This window comes from Bombina bombina, chromosome 4, assembly GCF_027579735.1.
Source record: "Bombina bombina isolate aBomBom1 chromosome 4, aBomBom1.pri, whole genome shotgun sequence".
Classification (NCBI taxonomy): Eukaryota; Metazoa; Chordata; class Amphibia; order Anura; family Bombinatoridae; genus Bombina; species Bombina bombina.
Window position 1 is genome coordinate 330,595,219 of NC_069502.1, and position 21,135 is coordinate 330,616,353.

At 42.3% G+C, this 21,135-nt stretch overlaps 1 protein-coding gene across 3 annotated transcripts in view; it reads left to right on the forward strand.

Moving 5' to 3' along the window:
• LOC128656253 (neprilysin-like) overlaps positions 1-21,135 on the forward strand; it is a 256,431-nt gene that overhangs the window by 204,524 nt on the left and 30,772 nt on the right. For all 3 annotated transcript variants that reach the window (XM_053710068.1, XM_053710069.1, XM_053710070.1), the window contains one exon: positions 927-1,004. In XM_053710068.1, coding sequence (XP_053566043.1) covers positions 927-1,004 — 78 coding nt within the window. The remainder of the gene's footprint in view (positions 1-926; positions 1,005-21,135) is intronic.

Genomic DNA, 21,135 nt, shown 5'->3' on the forward strand with positions numbered 1-21,135 from the left:
AATGATAGTTATTTTTATTTAGATAAATTTAAATTATATTTAAGTTAGGGGGTGTTAGGGGTTAATAACTTTAATATAGTGGCGGCTACGTTGAGGGCAGCAGATTAGGAGTTAGTAAATGTAGGTAGGTGTTGGCGATGTTAGGGACAGCAGATTAGGGTTTAATAATATTTAACTAGTGTTTGCGATGCAGGAGTGGGGCAGTTTAGGGGTTAATATATTTATTATAGTGGTGGCGATGTCCGGTTCGGCAGATTAGGGGTTAAAAAATATATTTTAGTGTTTGCGATGTGGGGGGGCCTCGGTTTAGGGGTTAATAGGTAGTTTATGGGTGTTAGTGTACTTTTTAGCACTTTAGTTAAGAGTTTTATGCTACGGCGTTGTAGTGTAAAACTCTTAACTACTGACTTTAAAATGCGGTACCAGTCTTGACAGGAGAGGGTCTACCGGTCACTTTTTGGCAGACTTGTAATACCGGCGCTATGCAAGTCTCATTGAAAAAAAGAGGATACACAATTTACGTAAGTGGATTTGCGGTATTTCAAAGTCTGGCCAAAAAAGTGAGTGGTACACCTGTACATGCAAGACTCGTCATACCAGCGGGCGTTAAAAAGCAGCGTTAGGACCGGCCAACGCTGCTTTTTAAGCCTAACGCACAACTCGTAATCTAGTCGTATGGTTGCAAATTTTGTTTTTGGCCTCTTTAGCAAGCATGTTGACACAATTTTTACACAAAAAACAATGGGTGTTTTAACGTCCCTTTAAAACATATTTGACATTTTTGCTTTTATGAGCATGTATCTAAATAACAAATTCATGAATCTCATATTTAAATATTTTTTTTACCCATAATTATGTTTTTCTTGATATGCTATTTATTATTGTTGACTGTTTTAATCGATAATACTGGATATATTTATTATTAGGCTTCTAAAATAAGAGAGCAGATTGGATTTCCTGATGTGCTCTTTAATGACGCTGAAATGGAAAAAACATATTCCGAGGTAAGCATGCATAAACTATTCAGGGAAAAGTAATGTTATCTTGACTTTTAGTTCACATTGGCCTGTTCTAAATGTAGAGTCAAAAGCTAAACTTAAAGGACCACTGCATTAAAATAAAATCCATGAAGGAGCAGTTACTTTTTTTTTTTTTTTTCATGAAAGCTTTAACTGTTGTTCTTACTGTTCAATGTACATTGTCTGACTGTAACACTCTAATAAAAGGCTACTATAGTGATACAATTACAGAGATCATTTTATCACTAGCGACTCTGAAGCTCTTATGTTTTTAACCCCTGCAAATGTGTAAAATACATAGGGCGCCATGTACTAAAAGGCGGGCGGACAGCTTCTTAACTCGCGAAGCTGTCCGCCCGCCTCCGCTACACACGGGCAGCGGATCTATTGATCCGCTTGCCCGTATGTACCATTACACACTCATCGGAGTGTGTAATGCCCGCCCCTTCAATCGCGCGACCAATCACGTGACTGAAGGGGCTGTCAATCACCGAGAGCGAGCGTGCTCTCTGCGATTTTGCTTCGCCACCTAAGAGGTGGCGTAGGCTGTAGGAAGCCGCGGTCTAATGACCGCTGCTTCTTACATTGCGGGAAGCAGGCTCGCATATGCGAACCTGCCCTGCAAAGGCTCCGGAGCAGCTTTCGCTGCTTCGTACATGGAGCCCATAGTCAAAGTACCATTCAGCAGCAGTCTCTGATTAGGGCTAGTGTTTTTGTAGCTTCCAAGCAGTACATTTGTGGGGGTTAAACACATAGCATTGAAGCATCACTAGTGATACAATGACCTACTGCAACATCCTACGAATGCGCATTGACTGACAAAGACTTCCTCCTAATGATCATAAGTTGATAGGTATGTCCTTTCAATGAGCATTAGCATGAAGTATTTCATTGGCCATTCATAGAGTATGCACAACAGATACTGATATATTAGTTAAAATTTAAATCAAAGCTACTTTTACTATATATTTACAGAGAAAATTAAAGTTTCAGCATGTTTAAATGTTGTTTTTTCATATGGATGATAAAACATTTTTGAGTGCACTGTCTCTTTATGGCTAACCCTAGGAGTGCCACCTTCCTTGAAAAAAAAAAAATACCGCCCATGAATGATCATTAGCATAAATGTGAATAAACAATAATACAGCATAACCCAGAAAACTACAGCCGTTAGAACTGCTTTTAAATTATCATTTGTTTAGACTTGGATTCCAGTATTCTTTGAAGATATTTCAATATAACACCTTTATTTCTATATCTATGCTTTATTTACATTGACAGGATCCTTTAAAATAAGTAATGTTGGTAAAATACTGTCAGAATAGAAACCACATAGGAGAAAGCGGGCTGCTTATCTGCAACTGTGAATCATCATTCGCTATTACAGCCATGGATATTCACTTGCACAGTAGTGATGTCGCGAACAGTTCGCCGGAGAACAGTTCCCGGCGAACATAGCTTGTTCGCGTCCGCCGCTGCGGGCGAACATATGTGATGTTCGATCCACCCCCTATTTGTCATCATTGAGGAAACTTTGACCCGGTATCTCACAGCCTTCTGACACATTTGAGCCAATCAGCAGCAGACACTCCCTCACAGACCCTCCAAGCTCCTGGGCAGCAGCCATTTTAGATTCATTACGATCTTGCTTTCTTAGTGAGAGGAGCTTTAGTGTTGCTGCTGCTGACATTATAGGGAAATAGATAGCGAGGCTAGTGTATTTAGTGTCCACTACAGTCCTGAAGGATTCATCTAATCTCTGCTGTAAGGACAGCACCCCAAAAAGCCCTTTTTAGGGCTATAACTTCAGTCGTTTTTTTTTTATATTTGTAATTTTATTTGCATTTGCCTGGCTTTCAGCCTGTGTGTGAGGCTCACAGCATATACTGTGATTAGTGCCACCACTGATATCTGCTTAACATTAGTGTAAATTTTAACAACAAAACTTTTAAATTGTTTTGCTAGTGTAATCTAATTTCATTTTCTATCAGGCCTGTGTGTCAGGCTTACACAGCATACACTGTGGTTAATTGCTGTGCCAGCAGCCACCACTCATATCTGCTTAACATTATTTTAAATTGGGAAAAAAAAAAACTTTTACATCATTTTGCTAGTGTAATCTAATTTAATTTTCTATCAGGCCTGTGTGTCAGGCTTACACAACATACACTGTGGTTAATTGCTGTGCCAGCAGCCACCACTCATATCTGCTTAACATTATTTTAAATTTAAAACAAAAAACGTTTCAATCATTTTGCTAGTGTAATCTAATTTCATTTTCTATCAGGCCTGTGTGTCAGGCTTACACAGCATACACTGTGGTTAATTGCTGTGCCAGCAGCCACCACTCATAGCTGCTTAACATTATTTTAAATTTAAATCAAAAAACTTTTAAATCATTTTGCTAGTGTAATCTAATTTCATTTTCTATCAGGCCTGTGTGTCAGGCTCACACAGCATATACTGTGGTTAATTGCACTGTGCCAGCAGCCACCACTCATATCTGCTTAACATTAGTGTAAATTTAAACAACCAAACGTTTAAATCATTTTGCTAGTGTAATCGAATTTCATTTTCTATCAGGCCTGTGTGTCAGGCTTACACAGCATATACTGTGGTTAATTGCTGTGCCAGCAGCCACCACTCATATCTGCTTAACATTATTGTAAAAAATGTTTAAATTTTTTTTTAAATCATTTTGCTAGTGTAATCTAATTTCATTTTCTATCAGGCCTGTGTCTCAGGCTCACTCAGCATATACTGTGGTTAATTGCTCTGTGCCAGCCAGGCAGCCACCACTCATATCTGCTTAACATTAGTGTAAATTTAAACAACAAAACTTTTAAATCATTTTGCTAGTGTAATATAATTTCATTTTCTATCAGGCCTGTGTGTCAGGCTTCTGTGGTTAATTGCTGTGCCAGCAGCCACCACTCATATCTGCTTAACATTATTGTAAATTAAAAAAAACAACAACTTTTAAATCATTTTGCTAGTGTAATCTAATTTCATTTTCTATCAGGCCTGTGTCTCAGGCTCACACAGCATATACTGTGGTTAATTGCTGTGCCAGCCACTACTCATAAACATTATTGTAAGTTTAAAAAAAAAAAACTTTTAAATCATTTTGCTAGTGTAATCTAATTTCATTTTCAATCAGTCCTGTGTGTCAGGCCCACATCATATAGTGTGATTAATAGCTCTTTTTTCCACCACTTATATCTGGTGTAACATTAGTGTAAACTTTTTTTTACATTTTTTTTTACATCAGTCCTCTTCTAGTGTTATTTAATATTAGTTGCCAGGTCAGCCTGGCTGCCAATAGTGCCAGCCTGTGTGTCAGGCTGCCAGCATATACTGTGCCTACTTCCATCCTCAGTGCCAGTCCACCACTCCTATCTGGTGTAACATTATTTTAAATTTTGTAAAAAAAAACTTTTACATCTTCTAGTGTTATTTAATTTTAGTTGCCAGGCCAGCCTGCCACTAGTGCCAGCCTGTGTGTCATCACTCCTATCTGTTGTAAAATTATTGTAACTTTTTTAAAAACAAACTTTTACATCAGTCTGCTATTGTTATTTAATTGCAGTTGCCTGTCTGCCAGCGTGTGTGCCAGGCCCACTTTCCAACTAGTGCCACGAATCATATTTGTTATAACAGTATTGTAAATATTTAAAATAAAAAAAATTTAGACTGTGAATCATCAGTCTGCTAGTGCAATTGAATTGCAGTTTCCTGCCTGCCAGCGTGTGTGCCAGGCCACTTGCCAACGAGTGCCACCAATCATATTTGTTATAACAGTAGTGTAAATATTTTAAATAAAAACTTTTTTGACTGTGAATAATCAGTCTGCTAGTGCAATTGAATTGCAGTTGCCTGCCTGCCAGCGTGTGTGCCAGGCCCACTTGCCAACTAGTGCCACCAATCATATTTGTTATAACAGTATTGTAAATATTTAAAATAAAAAAAATTTAGACTGTGAATCATCAGTCTGCTAGTGCAATTGAATTGCAGTTTCCTGCCTGCCAGCGTGTGTGCCAGGCCCACTTGCCAACGAGTGCCACCAATCATATTTGTTATAACAGTATTTTAAATATTTAAAAAATAAACATTTTTGACTTTGAAACATCAGTCTGTTTTTTTGTGTCAGGCTCACAGCATATACTGTGCCCACTTGCCCAGTGCCACCATTCATAATTTGTTTAATAGTATTGTAAGTGTACATTTAAAAAAAAATGACAGCCAGAGGCAGGCCACCCCGCAGGTGCCGTCGTGGTCGGGGTGCTGTGATTCCTTTAGACCCTACAAATATGCACATAGTTCAGAGGCCAGGTGCCAGGGATGCGAAAAGTTCTGAGGAGGACCTAGTTGAATGGCTAACACAGGACACCCAATCTTCTACAGCTTCCGCTCCTAGTCCTAACCTTGACGTACCATCCACCTCCAGCTGTGCTTTGGGCACCTCTCAAGTGACCAGTGCCACTCGCCCGCCTGTCGCCACCACCAACACTAGCACCACAGCCGCTTCACTTGATCTGTCAGAGGAGTTATTGACACATCAGTTGGAAGAAATGAGTGATGCGCAACCATCATTGACAGAGGATGTAGATAACAGTGATATGTCTGTCAGGCAGCATTACAGACATGGAGGTACGGTGTGATGATGATGATGATGTTGTACCCGCTGCTGCTTCCTTTGTTGATGTGTCAGATACAAGTGAAGCAGTTGATGATGATGTGTCCATGGATGTCACGTGGGTGCCTGCTAGAAGAGAAGAAGAAGAGGGGGAAAGTTCAGATGGGGAGACAGAGAGGAGGAGGAGACGAGTTGGAAGCAGGGGGAGGTCGTTGCAAGGAGCTAGTGGCACAGTCAGACAGCATGCATCGGCACCCGGGGTCAGCCAGACAGCACGCCGACGCCAATCAACGCATGCTGTTGCCACCACCAGAATGCCGTCATCGCAGAGCTCAGCAGTGTGGCATTTTTTGTGTGTGTCTGCCTCTGACAACAGCGATGCCATTTGCAACCTGTGCCAAAAGAAACTGAGTCATGGGAAGTCCAACACCCACCTAGGTACAACTGCTTTGCGAAGGCACATGGTCTCACATCACAAATGCCGATGGGAAGAACACATGAGTAGAAGCAGCACACTCAACTCAAAGCTGCCCTCCTCCTCCTGCTCCAGCATCTTCAGCCACGTCAACCACTGCTGTCCTCCTTGCCCCCTCTCAACCATCCTCCACTCAGTCTCTCTTACGTAGCAGTTCCTGGTCATCTGCCCACAGTCAGGTGTCTGTCAAGGACATGTTTGAGCGTAAGAAGCCAATTTCCCAAAGTCACCCCCTTGCCCGGCGTCTGACAGCTGGCTTGTCTGATCTCTTAGCCCGCCAGCTTTTACCATACAAGCTGATGGAGTCTGAGGCTTTCAAAAAATTTGTATCTATTGGGACACCGCAGTGGAAGGTACCTGGCCGAAATTTTTTTTCACAAAAGGCAATCCCAAACCTGTACTCGATTGTGCGAAAGGAAGTAATGGCATGTCTGGCACACAGCATTGGGGCAAGGGTCCATATGACCACTGATAGCTGGTCTGCAAAGCATGGTCAGGGCAGGTATATCACCTACACTGTGCATTGGGTAAACCTGCTGATGGCTGACAAGCATGGAATGTGTGGCTCTGCAGAGGAGTTGGTGACATCGCCATGACTTGCAGGCAGGCCTGCTGCTACCTCCTCTACTCCTCCTACTCCATCCGCTTCCATAACCTCTTTCTAAGCTGAGTCCTCTTCTGCTTCTGCGTCTTGCTCCACATCAACGGCACCCGACAGCTCCCCAGGTACTATTCAACATCCCGGATACGGCAGTGTCATGCCGTCTTGGGGTTGACTTGCCTGAAAGCCGAGAGTCACACTGCACCAGCACTCCTGTCCGCCTTGAACGCACAGGTGGATCAGTGGCTGACTCTGCACCAACTGGAGATTGGCAAGGTTGTTTCTGACAATGGAAGTAATTTGGTGGCGACATTGAAATTGGGCAAGTTGACACATGTGCCGTGCATGGCACATGTGTGTAATCTTATTGTACAATGCTTTGTGCATAAGTACCCAGGCTTACAGGACATCCTGAAGCAGGCCAGGAAGGTGTGTGGCCATTTCAGGCGTTCCTACACGGCCATGGCGCACTTGTCTGATATCCAGTGTCGAAACAACCTGCCAGTGAGGCGCTTGATTTGCGACAGCCCGACACGGTGGAATTCAACACTCCTAATGTTCGACCGCCTGCTCCAACAAGAAAAAGCTGTTAATGAGTATTTGTATGACCGGGGTGCTAGGACAGCCTCTGGGGAGCTGGGGATTTTTTTGCCAAATTACTGGACGCTCATGCGCAATGCCTGTAGGCTCAGGCGTCCTTTTGAGGAGGTGACAAACCTTGTCAGTCGCACCGAAGGCACCATCAGCGACATCATACCATTTGTTTTCTTCCTGGAGTGTGCCCTGTGAAGAGTGCTGGAACAGGCCGTAGATGAGCGTGAAGAGGAAGAGGAAGAGTTGTGGTGTCCATCACCACCAGAAACAGCCTTATCAGCATCGCTTGCTGGACCTGCGGCAATGCAGGAAGAGGATTGTGAGGAAGAGGAGTCAGAGGAGGAATGTGGCTTTGAGGAGGAGGATTAGGAAGACCAAGCACAACAGGCATCCCAGGATGCTCGTTGTTGTCATCTATCTGGTACCCGTGGTGTTGTACGTGGATGGGGGGAAGAAGATACCTTCAGTGACATCAGTGAGGACGAGGAACAGGGCATGATTAGCTCGGCATCCAACCTTGTGCAAATGGGGTCTTTCATACTGTCGTGCCTGTTGAGGGACCTTCGTATAAAAAAGCTTAAGGAGAACGACCTGTACTGGGTGTCCACGCTACTAGACCCCCGGTATAAGCATAAAGTGACTGAAATGTTACCAAATTCCCGCAAGTCGGAAAGGATGGAGCAGTTAAAAAATAAATTAAAAACTATGCTTTACACAGCGTATAAGGGTGATGTCACAGCACAACGGGAATGTAACAGGGGAAGAGATGAAAGTAATCCTCCTCCTCCTCCCACGACCATGGCGGCAAGGACAGGACACTTTCCTGACGTCTTGTTGATGGAGGACATGCGGACCTTTTTAACTCCCATGCATCACCAGAGCCTTTCGGGATCCAGCCTCAGAGAAAGACTCAACCAACAGGTAGCAGACTACCTAGCATTAACTGCGGATCTCGACACTCTGAGGAGCGATGGACCCCTTGACTACTGGGTGTGCAGGCTTGACCTGTGGCCTGAGCTATCCCAATTTGCAATCGAACTTCTGGCCTGCCCCGCTTCAAGTGTCCTGTCAGAAAAGACCTTCAGTGCAGCAGGAAGTTTTGTCACTGAGAAGAGAAGTCGCCTAGGTCAAAAAAGTCTTGATTATCTCACCTTTATTAAAATGAATGAGGGATGGATCCCGAAGGGACTGACATTGGGTGATACATTTGAGTAAAAAAGGCCTGATGATGAGATGAGCTGCCTTGGGCTACAAATGGTACACATGCTGGCGTATTTTTTCTTAGAATGCAGGATGACTTGCGTGACTTATCCGCCAACAACTAGTGTTCAAGCCGCAAGGTTTTAGGGCACTTTCTAACTGTTTTACAAACATCAATTTTTCTGGCTGCTGCTACAGCAGCGGCTGCAACAATACCAAATTTTTCAGGCATTTGGACATGCCTAATATTTCTGGCCTCTGGTGCTGCACTGTGGTTACAAAACCCAAACCAAAAAACGGCACATAACAGTGATGAAACTGTTAAGAATAGTACTCAGTCATTAACACACCACTCATATCTGGTGGCACAGTAGATTGCACGCGCAGTGCCCCAAATTTGAAGTAGGAGGACTGACCAAGCATCTTTTTCCATCTCACGGTTCCGAAAAATTATCTATGGTTTCCTAAAAACGATGCCATACCTGTGCTCGATTGTGCTAAAGGACTTCATATGTGATGTTTCATGCTGTTTTGCCTGTTGAGGGTCGTGGACCATAGTATAAATAGGCTGAAGGAGAACAACCTGTACTGGGTGTCCAAGCATGTTTTTTTGTTCAATTTCCAGGTTCCTAAAAATTATCTCTGGGTTCCTAAAATCAATGCCATATCTGTAATCTATTGTGCAAAAGGATGGCATATGTGGTGTTTCATGCTGTTGTGCCTGTTGAGGGTCGTGGGCCATCGTATAAAAAGGCTGAAGGAGAACGACCTGTACTGGGTGTCCTAGCATGTTTTTTGTTCAATTTCCCGGTTCCTAAAAATTATCTCCGGGTTCCGAAAATCGATGCCATATCTGAAATCTATTGTGCAAAAGGATGGCATATGTGGTGTTTCCTGCTGTTGTTTCTTTTGAGGGTCCGGGACCCTCTTATAAAAAGGCTGAAGGAGACCGAAGTGTACTGGTTGTCCAAGCATCTTTTTCCATCTCCTGGTTTCTAAAAATTATCTCTGGGTTCCTAAAATGGATGCCATACCTGTACTCTATTGTGCAAAAGGATGGCATATGTGGTGTTTCATGCTGTTGTTTCTGTTGAGGGTCCTGGACCCTCGTCTAAAAAGACTGAAAGAGAATGACCTGTACTGGGTGTACTGTCCAAGCATCTTTTTCCATCTCCCGGTTCCTAAAAATTATCTCCGGGTTTCTAAAATCAGTGCCATACCTGTATTGGATTATTCAAAAGGATGGCATATGTGGTGTTTTCTGCTGTTGTTTCTGTTGAGGGTCCTGGACCCTTGTCTAAAAAGGCTGAAGGAGAACGACCTGTACTGGATGTCAAAGCATCTTTTTCCATCTCCCGGTTCCTAAAAATTATCTCCGGGTTCCTAAAATCTATGCCATACCTGTACTCTATTGTTCAAAAGGATGGCATATGTGGTGTTTCCTGCTGTTGTTTCTGTTGAGGGTCCGGGACCCTCGTATAAAAAGGCTGAAGGAGAACGACCTGTACTGGGTGTCAAATCATTTTTTTTGTTCAATTTCCCGGTTCCTAAAAATTATCTCCGGGTTTCTAAATTGGATGCCATACCTATACTCTATTGTTCAAAAGTATGGCATATGTGCTGTTTTCTGCTGTTGTTTCTGTTGAGGGTCCTGGACCCTCGCCTAAAAAGGCTGAAGGAGAAAGACCTGTACTGGGTCTACTGTCCAAGCATCTTTTTCCATCTCCCGGTTCTTTAAAAATTATCTCAGGGTTTCTAAAATCAATGCCATACCTGTACTGGATTATTCAAAAGGATGGCATATGTGGTTTTCCTACTGTTGTTTCTGTTGAGGGACCGGGACCCTTGTATAAAAAGGCTGAAGAAGAACGAAGTGTACTAGGTGTCCAATCATGTTTTTTTTTCAATTTCCCGGTTCCTAAAAATTATCTCCGGGTTCCTAAAATCAATGCCATATCTGTAATCTATTGTGCAAAAGGATGGCATATGTGGTGTTTCATGCTGTTGTTGCTGTTGAGGGTCGTGGGCCATCGTATAAAAAGGCTGAAGGAGAACGACCTGTACTGGGTGTCCTAGCATGTTTTTTGTTCAATTTCCTGGTTCCTAAAAATTATCTCCGGGTTCCGAAAATCGATGCCATATCTGAAATCTATTGTGCAAAAGGATGGCATATGTGGTGTTTCCTGCTGTTGTTTCTTTTGAGGGTCCGGGACCCTCTTATAAAAAGGCTGAAGGAGAACGAAGTGTACTGGTTGTCCAAGCATCTTTTTCCATCTCCTGGTTTCTAAAAATTATCTCTGGGTTCCTAAAATGGATGCCATACCTGTACTCTATTGTGCAAAAGGATGGCATATGTGGTGTTTCATGCTGTTGTTTCTGTTGAGGGTCCTGGACCCTCGTCTAAAAAGGCTGAAAGAGAATGACCTGTACTGGGTGTACTGTCCAAGCATCTTTTTCCATCTCCCGGTTCCTAAAAATGATCTCCGGGTTTCTAAAATCAGTGCCATACCTGTATTGGATTATTCAAAAGGATGGCATATGTGGTGTTTTCTGCTGTTGTTTCTGTTGAGGGTCCTGGACCCTCGTCTAAAAAGGCTGAAGGAGAACGACCTGTACTGGATGTCAAAGCATCTTTTTCCATCTCCCGGTTCCTAAAAATTATCTCCGGGTTCCTAAAATCTATGCCATACCTGTACTCTATTGTTCAAAAGGATGGCATATGTGGTGTTTCCTGCTGTTGTTTCTGTTGAGGGTCCGGGACCCTCGTATAAAAAGGCTGAAGGAGAACGACCAGTACTGGGTGTCAAATCATTTTTTTTGTTCAATTTCCCGGTTCCTAAAAATTATCTCCGGGTTTCTAAAATGGATGCCATACCTGTACTCTATTGTTCAAAAGTATGGCATATGTGCTGTTTTCTGCTGTTGTTTCTGTTGAGGGTCCTGGACCCTCGCCTAAAAAGGCTGAAGGAGAAAGACCTGTACTGGGTGTACTGTCCAAGCATCTTTTTCCATCTCCCGGTTCTTTAAAAATTATCTCTGGGTTTCTAAAATCAATGCCATACCTGTACTGGATTATTCAAAAGGATGGCATATGTGGTTTTCCTGCTGTTGTTTCTGTTGAGGGTCCGGGACCGGGACCCTTGTATAAAAAGGCTGAAGAAGAACGAAGTGTACTAGGTGTCCAATCATGTTTTTTTTTCAATTTCCCGGTTCCTAAAAATTATCTCCGGGTTCCTAAAATCGATGCCATACCTGTACTCTATTGTGCAAAAGGATGGCATAGGTGGTGTTTCATGCTGTTGTGTCTGTTGAGGGTCCTGGACTCTCGTCTAAAAAGGCGGAAGGAGAACCACCTGTACTGGATGTCAAAGCATCTTTTTCCATCTCCCGGTTCCTAAAAATTATCTCCGGGTTCCTATAATCGATGCCATACCTGTACTCTATTGTGCAAAAGGATGGCATATGTGGTTTTTCATGCTGTTGTGCCTGTCGAGAGTCCGGGACCCTCGTATAAAAAGGGGAAATGAGAACGACCTGTACTGGATGTCAAAGCCTCTTTTTCCATCTCCCGGTTCCTAAAAATTATCCCGGGGTTCCAATAATCGATGCCATACCTGTACTCTATTGTACTAAAGGATGGCATATGTGGTGTTTCATTCTGTTGTTTCTGTTGAGGGTCCGGGACACTCGTATAAAAAGGCTGAAGGAGAACGACCTGTACTGGATGTCAAAGCATCTTTTTCCATCTCCCGGTTCCTAAAAATTATCTCCGGGTTCCTATAATCGATGCCATACCTGTACTCTATTGTGCAAAAGGATGGCATAGGTGGTGTTTCATGCTGTTGTTTCTGTTGAGGGTCCTGGACCCTTGTCTAAAAAGGCGGAAGGAGAACGACCTGTACTGGATGTCAAAGCATCTTTTTCCATCTCCCAGTTCCTAAAAATTAACTCCGGGTTCCTATAATCAATGCCATACCTGTACTCTATTGTGCTAAAGGATGGCATATGTGTTGTTTCCTGCTGTTGTTTCTGTTGAGGGTCCAGGACCCTCGTATAAAAAGGCTGAAGGAGAACGACCTGTACTGGGTGTCCAATCATTTTTTATGTTCAATTTCCCGGTTCCTAAAAATTATCTCCGGGTCTCTAAAATGGATGCCATACCTGTACTCTATTGTTCAAAAGGATGGCATATGTGCTGTTTTCTGCTGTTGTTTCTGTTGAGGGTCCTGGACCCTCGCCTAAAAAGGCTAAAGGAGAACGACATGTACTGGATGTCAAAGCATCTTTTTCCATCTCCCGGTTCCTAAAAATTATCTCCGGGTTCCTAAAATCGATGCTCCTTTCAGGCAGGCCAGCTCTTTGCATACCAGCCCACAGATTCTGTAACAGATCTCTCTTGCAGGTAGAGTTGCAGCAAGAATGCAGGGTCAGAACCACTGCAACTGGTATACCTGAAAGAATCAGACGGTCCCAGACCACATGTATGTCCTATTGTTGTACTTTGTTAGTATAATTATAGATCATGATGGCCATATAGACCTCCCCCGATAGGTGGGAGTAACAGGGATGAAAGTGCTAAGCATAGTACTACTTAACACAAACTTACCATGGGTCCCAGAACACATGTTTTATTATTATAATTTGTAAGGGTAATCATGCAGGCCATATAGCCCTCCCCCGATAGGGGGAGTAAAAGGGATTAAACTGCTAAGAATAGTACTACTTATTACAACCTTGTTACCGTAGGTCCCAGACCACATGTCAGATTGTTGTACTTTGTTAGGCTAATTATATATCATGCCGGACATATACACCTCTTCCGATAGGGGGAGTAACTGGTATTAAACTGCTAAGAATAGTACTACTTAACACAACCTTACCATGGGTCAAAGACCGCATGTCTTATTGTTATACTTTGTAAGGGTAATTATATATCATGCAGGCCATATAGGCCTCCACAAATAGGGGGAGTAACAGGGATGGAAGTGCTAAGAATAGTACTACTTAACACAACCTAGTTACCATGGGTCCCAGACCACATGTTTTATTTTTATACTTTTTCAGGGTAATTATATATCTATCAAATCTATCTATTTATCTTCTATCGATTCTATCTAACTATCACTCTATGTATATCTATCTATCAAATCTATCTATCTCGTGTCCGGACTGTTTTGAGCCACTTGTGTTTAGGCCAAATTTGAAGTAGTAGAACAGACCAATCACAGGGAGGAAAGTGCTAAGAATAGTACTACTTAACACAACCTAGTTACCCATGGGTCCCAGTCCCAGACCGCATGTCTTGTTGTTTTATTTGGTCAGGGTAATCATGCAGGCCATATAGACCTCCCCTGATAGGGGTTGTAACAGGTATTAAACTAATAAGAACAGTACTACTGAAATAAACCTAGTTACCATGGGTCCCATGACCGCATGTTTTATTGTTGTACTTTGTAAGGCTAATCATGATGGCCATATAGACCTCCCCCGATAGGTGGGAGTGACAGGGATGAAAGTGCTAAGAATAGTACTACTTAACACAATCTAGTTACCCATGGGTCCCAGTCCCAGACCGCATGTCTTGTTGTTTTATTTGGTCAGGGTAATCATGCAGGCCATATAGACCTCCCCTGATAGGGGTTGTAACAGGTATTAAACTAATAAGAACAGTACTACTGAAATAAACCTAGTTACCATGGGTCCCATGACCGCATGTTTTATTGTTGTACTTTGTAAGGCTAATCATGATGGCCATATAGACCTCCCCCGATAGGTGGGAGTGACAGGGATGAAAGTGCTAAGAATAGTACTACTTAACACAACCTAGTTACCCATGGGTCCCAGTCCCAGACCGCATGTCTTGTTGTTTTATTTGGTCTGGGTAATCATGCAGGCCATATAGACCTCCCCTGATAGGGGTAGTAACAGGTATAAAACTAATAAGAACAGTACTACTGAAATAAACCTAGTTACCATGGGTCCCAGACCGCATGTTTTATTGTTGTACTTTGTTAGGCTAATCATGATGGCCATATAGACCTCCCCCGATAGGTGGGAGTAACAGGGATGAAAGTGCTAAGAATAGTACTACTTAACACAACCTAGTTACCCATGGGTCCCAGTCCCAGAACGCATGTTTTATTATTATATTTTGTAAGGGTAATCATGCAGGCCATATAGACCTCCCCCGATAGGGTGAGTAACAGGTATTAAAATGCTAAGAACAGTACTACTTAACACAACCTTACCATGGGTCCCAGGGCGCATGTTTTATTATTATATTTTGTAAGGGTAATCATGCAGGCCATATAGACCTCCCCCGATAGGGTGAGTAACAGGTATTAAAATGCTAAGAACAGTACTACTTAACACAACCTTACCATGGGTCACAGAGCGCATGTTTTATTATTATATTTTGTAAGGGTAATCATGCAGGCCATATAGACCTCCCCCGATAGGGTGAGTAACAGATATTAAAATGCTAAGAACAGTACTACTTAACACAACCTTGCCATGGGTCCCAGAGCGCATGTTTTATTATTATATTTTGTAAGGGTAATCATGCAGGCCATATAGACCTCCCCCGATAGGGTGAGTAACAGGTATTAAAATGCTAAGAACAGTACTACTTAACACAACCTTACCATGGGTCCCAGAGCGCATATTTTATTATTATATTTTGTAAGGGTAATCATGCAGGCCATATAGACCTCCCCCGATAGGGTGAGTAACAGATATTAAAATGCTAAGAACAGTACTACTTAACACAACCTTACCATGGGTCCCAGACCCAGAGCAGATGTCTTATTATATTTTGTAAGGGTAATCATGCAGGCCATATAGACCTCCCCCGATAGGGTGAGTAACAGGTATTAAAATGCTAAGAACAGTACTACTTAATACAACCTTACAATGGGTCCCAGAACGCATTTTTTATTATTATATTTTGTCAGGGCAATCATGCAGGCCATATAGACCTCCCCCGATAGGGGGAGTTACAGGGATTAAAGTCCTAAGAATAGTACTACTTAACACAACCTAGTTACCATGGGTCCCAGACCGCATGTTTAATTATTATACTTTGTCAGAGTAATTATATATCTAACAAATCTATCTATTTATCTTCTATCGATTCTATGTAACTATCAGTCTATGTATAGCTATCTATCAAATCTATCTATCTCGTGTCCGGACTGTTTTGAGACAGCCACTTGTGTTTTTGCCAAATTTGAAGTAGGAGGACAGACCAATCACAGGGATTAAACTGCTAAGAATAGTACTACTTAAGACAACCTAGTTATACCAGTACCACCATGGGTCCCAGACCGCATGTTTGGTTGTTATACATTGTCAGGGTAATCATGCAGGCCATATAGACCTCCCCCGATAGGGGGAGTTACAGGGATTAAAGTGCTAAGAATAGTACTACTTAACACAACCTAGTTACCATGGGTCCCAGGCCGCATGTTTTGTTGTTATACTTTGTCAGGTTAATCATGCAGGCCATATAGACCTCCCCCGATAGGGGGAGTAACAGGGATTAAAGTGCTAAGAATAGTACTACTTAACACAACCTAGTTACCATGGGTCCCAGACCGCATGTTTTGTTGTTATACTTTGTCAGGGTAATCATGCAGGCCATATAGACCTCCTCCGATAGTGGGAGTAAGAGGGATTAAACTGCTAAGAACAGTATTACTTAACACAACCTAGTTATCATGGGTCCCAGACCGCGTGTCTTGTTGTTGTACTTTGTCAGGGTAATCATGCACGCCATATAGACCTCCCCCGATAGGGGGAGTAACAGGGATTAAAGTGCTAAGAATAGTACTACTTAACACAACCTAGTTACCATGGGTCCCAGACCACATGTTTTATTATTATACTTTGTCAGGGTAATTGTATATCTATTAAATCTATCTATTTATCTTCTATCGATTCTATCTAACTATCAATCTATGTATATCTATCTATCAAATCTATCTCGTGGCCGGACTGTTTTGAGACAGCCACTTGTGTTTAGGACAAATTTGAAGTAGGAGGACAGACCAATCATCTTCTTCCATCTCCCTGTTCCAAAAATGCAGGCCATATAGACCTCCCCCGATAGGGGGAGTAACAGGTAGTAGTAAACTGCTAAGAATAGTACTACTTAACACACCACGGGTCCCAGACCGCATGTCTTATTGTTATACTCTGTCAGTGAAATTATATATCTTTCAAATCTATCTATTTATCTATCGAATCTATCTAACTATCAATCGTATCTATCAAATGTATATTGCATCTCTTGATCTATGTAATTCGTATCTATCAAATTCTTGATCTATGTAATTTATATCTATCAATTGTATATTGCATCTATTGATCTATGTAATTTGTATCTATCATATGTATATTGCATCTATTGAGCTATGTAATCTATGTATCTATCTATCAAATCTATCTATCTCGTGGTTGTGCAAATGGACTGTTTGCGGTAGTTTGCGGTGCGTTACACGGAGAGTTTGGTCTGTCACTGTGAAGCGGGCGTAACCCTTACACTACCTGATCGATACAACATCATACCTGATGTTTTAAAGCACATTATTCAAAACAATTTAGGAATGTTAGGTGATTTAGGCCCTTTATGGGTTAAAACCAGACTCTGCATCAACTATGTAATTTTCCATGGGAGTTTTGCCATGGACCCCCCTCCAGCATGCCACAGTCCAGGTGTTAGTACCCTTGAAACAACTTTTCCATCACTATTGTGGCCAGAAAGAGTCCTTGTGGGTTTTAAAGTTCGCCTGCCTATTGAAGTCAATGGCGGTTCGCCGGTTCGTGAACAATAGCGGAAGTTTGAGTCCGCAGTTCGCAAACCGAAATTTTTAAGTTTGCAACATCACTATTGCACAGCCTTTTTGTTGTCAAAGACCTGGTAGGCCACTCAGGAACTGGAACCCAATAGCCGCACACCCTTAACCCCTTAATGACCACAGCACTTTTCCATTTTCTGTCCATTTGGGACCAAGGCTATTTTTACATTTTTGCGGTGTTTGTGTTTAGCTGTAATTTTCCTCTTACTCATTTACTGTAACCACACATATTATATACCGTTTTTCTCTACATTAAATGGATTTTCTAAAGATACCATTATTTTCATCATATCTTATAATTTACTATAAAAAAATTATAAAATATGAGAAAAAATGGAAAAAAACACTTTTTCTAACTTTGACCCCCAAAATCTGTTACACATCTACAACCACCAAAAAACATCCATGCTAAATAGTTTCTAAATTTTGCCCTGAGTTTAGAAATATCCAATATTTACATGTTCTTTGCTTTTTTTGCAAGTTATAGGGCAATAAATACAAGTAGCACTTTGCTATTTCCAACCCATTTTTTTTCAAAATTAGCGCTAGTTTCATTAGAACACTAATATCTTTCAGGAATCCCTGAATATCCATTGACATTTATATATTTTTTTTAGTAGACATCCCAAAGTATTGATCTAGGCCCATTTTGGTATATTTCATGCCACCATTTCACCGCCAAATGCGATCAAATTAAAAAAAAGTTAAATTTTTCACAATTTTAGATTTCTCACTAAAATCATTTACAAACAGCTTGTGCAATTATGGCACAAATGGTTGTAAATGCTTCTCTGGGATCCCCTTTGTTCAGAAATAGCAGACATATATGGCTTTGGCATTGCTTTTTGGTACTTAAAAGGCCGCTAAATGCCGCTGCGCATCACACGTGTATTATGGCTAGCAGTGAAGGGGTTAATTAGGTAGCTTGTAGCGAGCTTGCAGGGTTAATTTTAGCTTTAGTGTAGAGCTCAGTCTCCCAACTGAAACATCAGACCCCTGATCCCTCCCAAACAGCTTACTTCCCTCCCCCACCCCACAATTTTCCCCGCCATCTTAAGTACTGGCAGAGTTAAAATAAAAGGTATATTTTGGCGCTTTTTTAAGCATATTTACATATGCTGCTATGTAGGACCCCCCCCTTAGCCCCCAACCTGACTGATCCCCCACCAAAAAGCTCTCTAACCCACCCCCTCTGCCTTAATCTACGCCATCTTGGGTACTGGCAGGTGTCTGCCAGTACCCAGTTTAGAATAAAAGTGTTGCTTTTTTTATTTTTTCCCCTTTTCTGTAGTGTAGCTCCCCCCCACCAAAGACCAACCCCCCACCCCCTCCTAGATACCTTCAATTTTTTTAAAAAAAACGTAAAATACCCCTTTCTCCCACTTTTATAACAACATATTTTCTGTAGTGTAGAGGTTCCCACCCGCTCCTGCCCCGTACACCCGCCCCCCCCCGTTGCCTCACGTGCGCACGTCCGTGTGCGCCCCCATCGGCCCCGCCCCCAATACCACCCCCCTCTACATTACCCGGCCCATCAATGGCCGCCCACCTGCCTCCCAAGTCGGCTCCCACCCACCAACGATACCGGCCATCGATGTCCGGTGCAGAGAGGGCCACAGAGTGGCTCTCTCTGCATTGGATGGTCAAGGGGGGTTATTGCAGGATGCCTCAATATTGAGGCATCACTGCAATAATCTGAAAGCGGCTGGAAGCAAGCAGGATCGCTTCCAGCCGCTTTAAACCCCTAATGTCGTACAGGGTACGTCGCTAGTCTTTTAAGACCAGGTTGTGTGCGACATACCCTGTACGACATGCGTCGTTAAGGGGTTAAAAGCACAATCTCTAGGGGAAGCTTGAGTTGAGGACAGGATCCTGGGAGGTTTGTGTTAGAAAGGAGGCCTTATTAATAAAATAAACAAAGTTCAAGCGACGAGTGCAAGAAAAGCAAGGTTCATAAATGGATAAACGTAGCCAAGTCCAAGTGACCAAGAAATTCAATTATGCTGGGAGCAAGGATTGACTAGGGAGCATTTCTGATTTAACAGAGATGGAGGCCAGAACTCAAACTCCAGAACAGTGGACAGATGCAGAATGGCATGGAAAATGCTGAAGGTGAATTTGGCATTGAGGAGCAGGGAAGGGACTCCACCCTAGCCCCCCCATGGCACAACCTGGTAGGTGACCTGGGACAGGCCGATGGGATGCCTCCTGTGGAAGACAAGAAAAAACTGTTGGTATCACAATCGTGTCCAACTCTAGGGGGTGCTCAACAGGACAAAATGAGAATAGTGTAAGTATCAACCATATAATAGATTCCCTTAATAAACATTCAATTACCAAAATACATTCTACAGAGTCATACTTAACAAAAGTGTATAATAAAATATGGTAATAAACATAAATTGATTTGACAATATGCACAATACTCCATAAGTGTGCAACAAAGGATATAGTCTTATCTGAGTCTTTGCTGTGTGTTCCTGTAAAAAAGATCACAGTCCCAGACGGCGTCTTCTGTGCTGATGTTTTGGTATTACACCAGTGGATGGATGATTATAATCACGGCAGCTCTTCTCCTTTAAAAACAGCAAATCCAAATTATCTGTGAATGAAGATCACAAAAGAAGGCGCCTCCTAGTGTAATACTGCATATGAATTCACCGATATCAACGACAAGTAGTGAAAATATACTCACAAGTGGAGCAGCACCAAATGTGCTAAATGGCGCAGGTTGAGACCTTAACAGTTTCCCAGCAAACGGATACTCCAGAGGATGTAGTGGCCTAGGTGTGCTCGGGAAAGGTCCAAAAAAGCTCAGGCTTCCATGTTAATAAGCATAATTTTTATTAAAAACAATATTAAAAACCATTGGGTATGTATATTACCCAAAAGTGATTTAAAATGATAAATGCAACAGATTGCAATGCGTTTCTCAGCTTAAACCTAGCTGTTTCATCAGGCAATGGAAGGCAATCATTTTAGCTGGAGTATGGACATTATCGGAGGACTCCCAAGATCGTTCCTCAGTGCCATAAACAGAAGGGACTTCAACAGAACATGGCAGATCTGGAAGTGCTATGGGTGAAATGCATAATTGGCAAAGCATGGTGTGTGTTTGCTGGATTGATTAACCTGGTTGTTTTATATAACTCGGCAGTGGGTGGAAGGAAAAGCCATTCATCTTGGAATAGCATTGAATATATACGAGGAGGACAAACCGCTTTGATCCTCAGGTGGTGACAAAAGTATGTCCAGAAGAGGGAGGTAATTGGGTTCCTCTATCAGAGGTGATGGTTTGGGTAAGTCTGGGACGGCAGTAGATTTATTTTAAGAACGCAGCAATCTTGTCCAAATTCTGAAGGCTAATGGTTGGTATGAAATGTGCCATCTTAGTGAAGCAGTCTACCAATATCATGGTGGTGTTTGTGCTGTTTTGAGGGAGTGGGAACAGAAAAAGGGTGAAGAAAACCAGCAGGTCTGGTTGTGGAGATTTTGGCTTTGGCATATATGTCACAAGCAAATCCTATGAAATACTGGACTGCCTTCTTGTCTTTAGGAACAGGCCAATACAGGACTTCTTTTACTTTACAGGAATTAATCTGAATGTGACCAGAAGTTAGAACATAGTTAAGGAATTTAATGGTGTTGGCATAAAGCACATTTCTCAATCTTAGTATAAAGTCCATGTGCTTATAGGCATTTTAGTACAGTACGCAAATGGTCTGTATGTTGGGCTGGTCAGGGTGAAAATA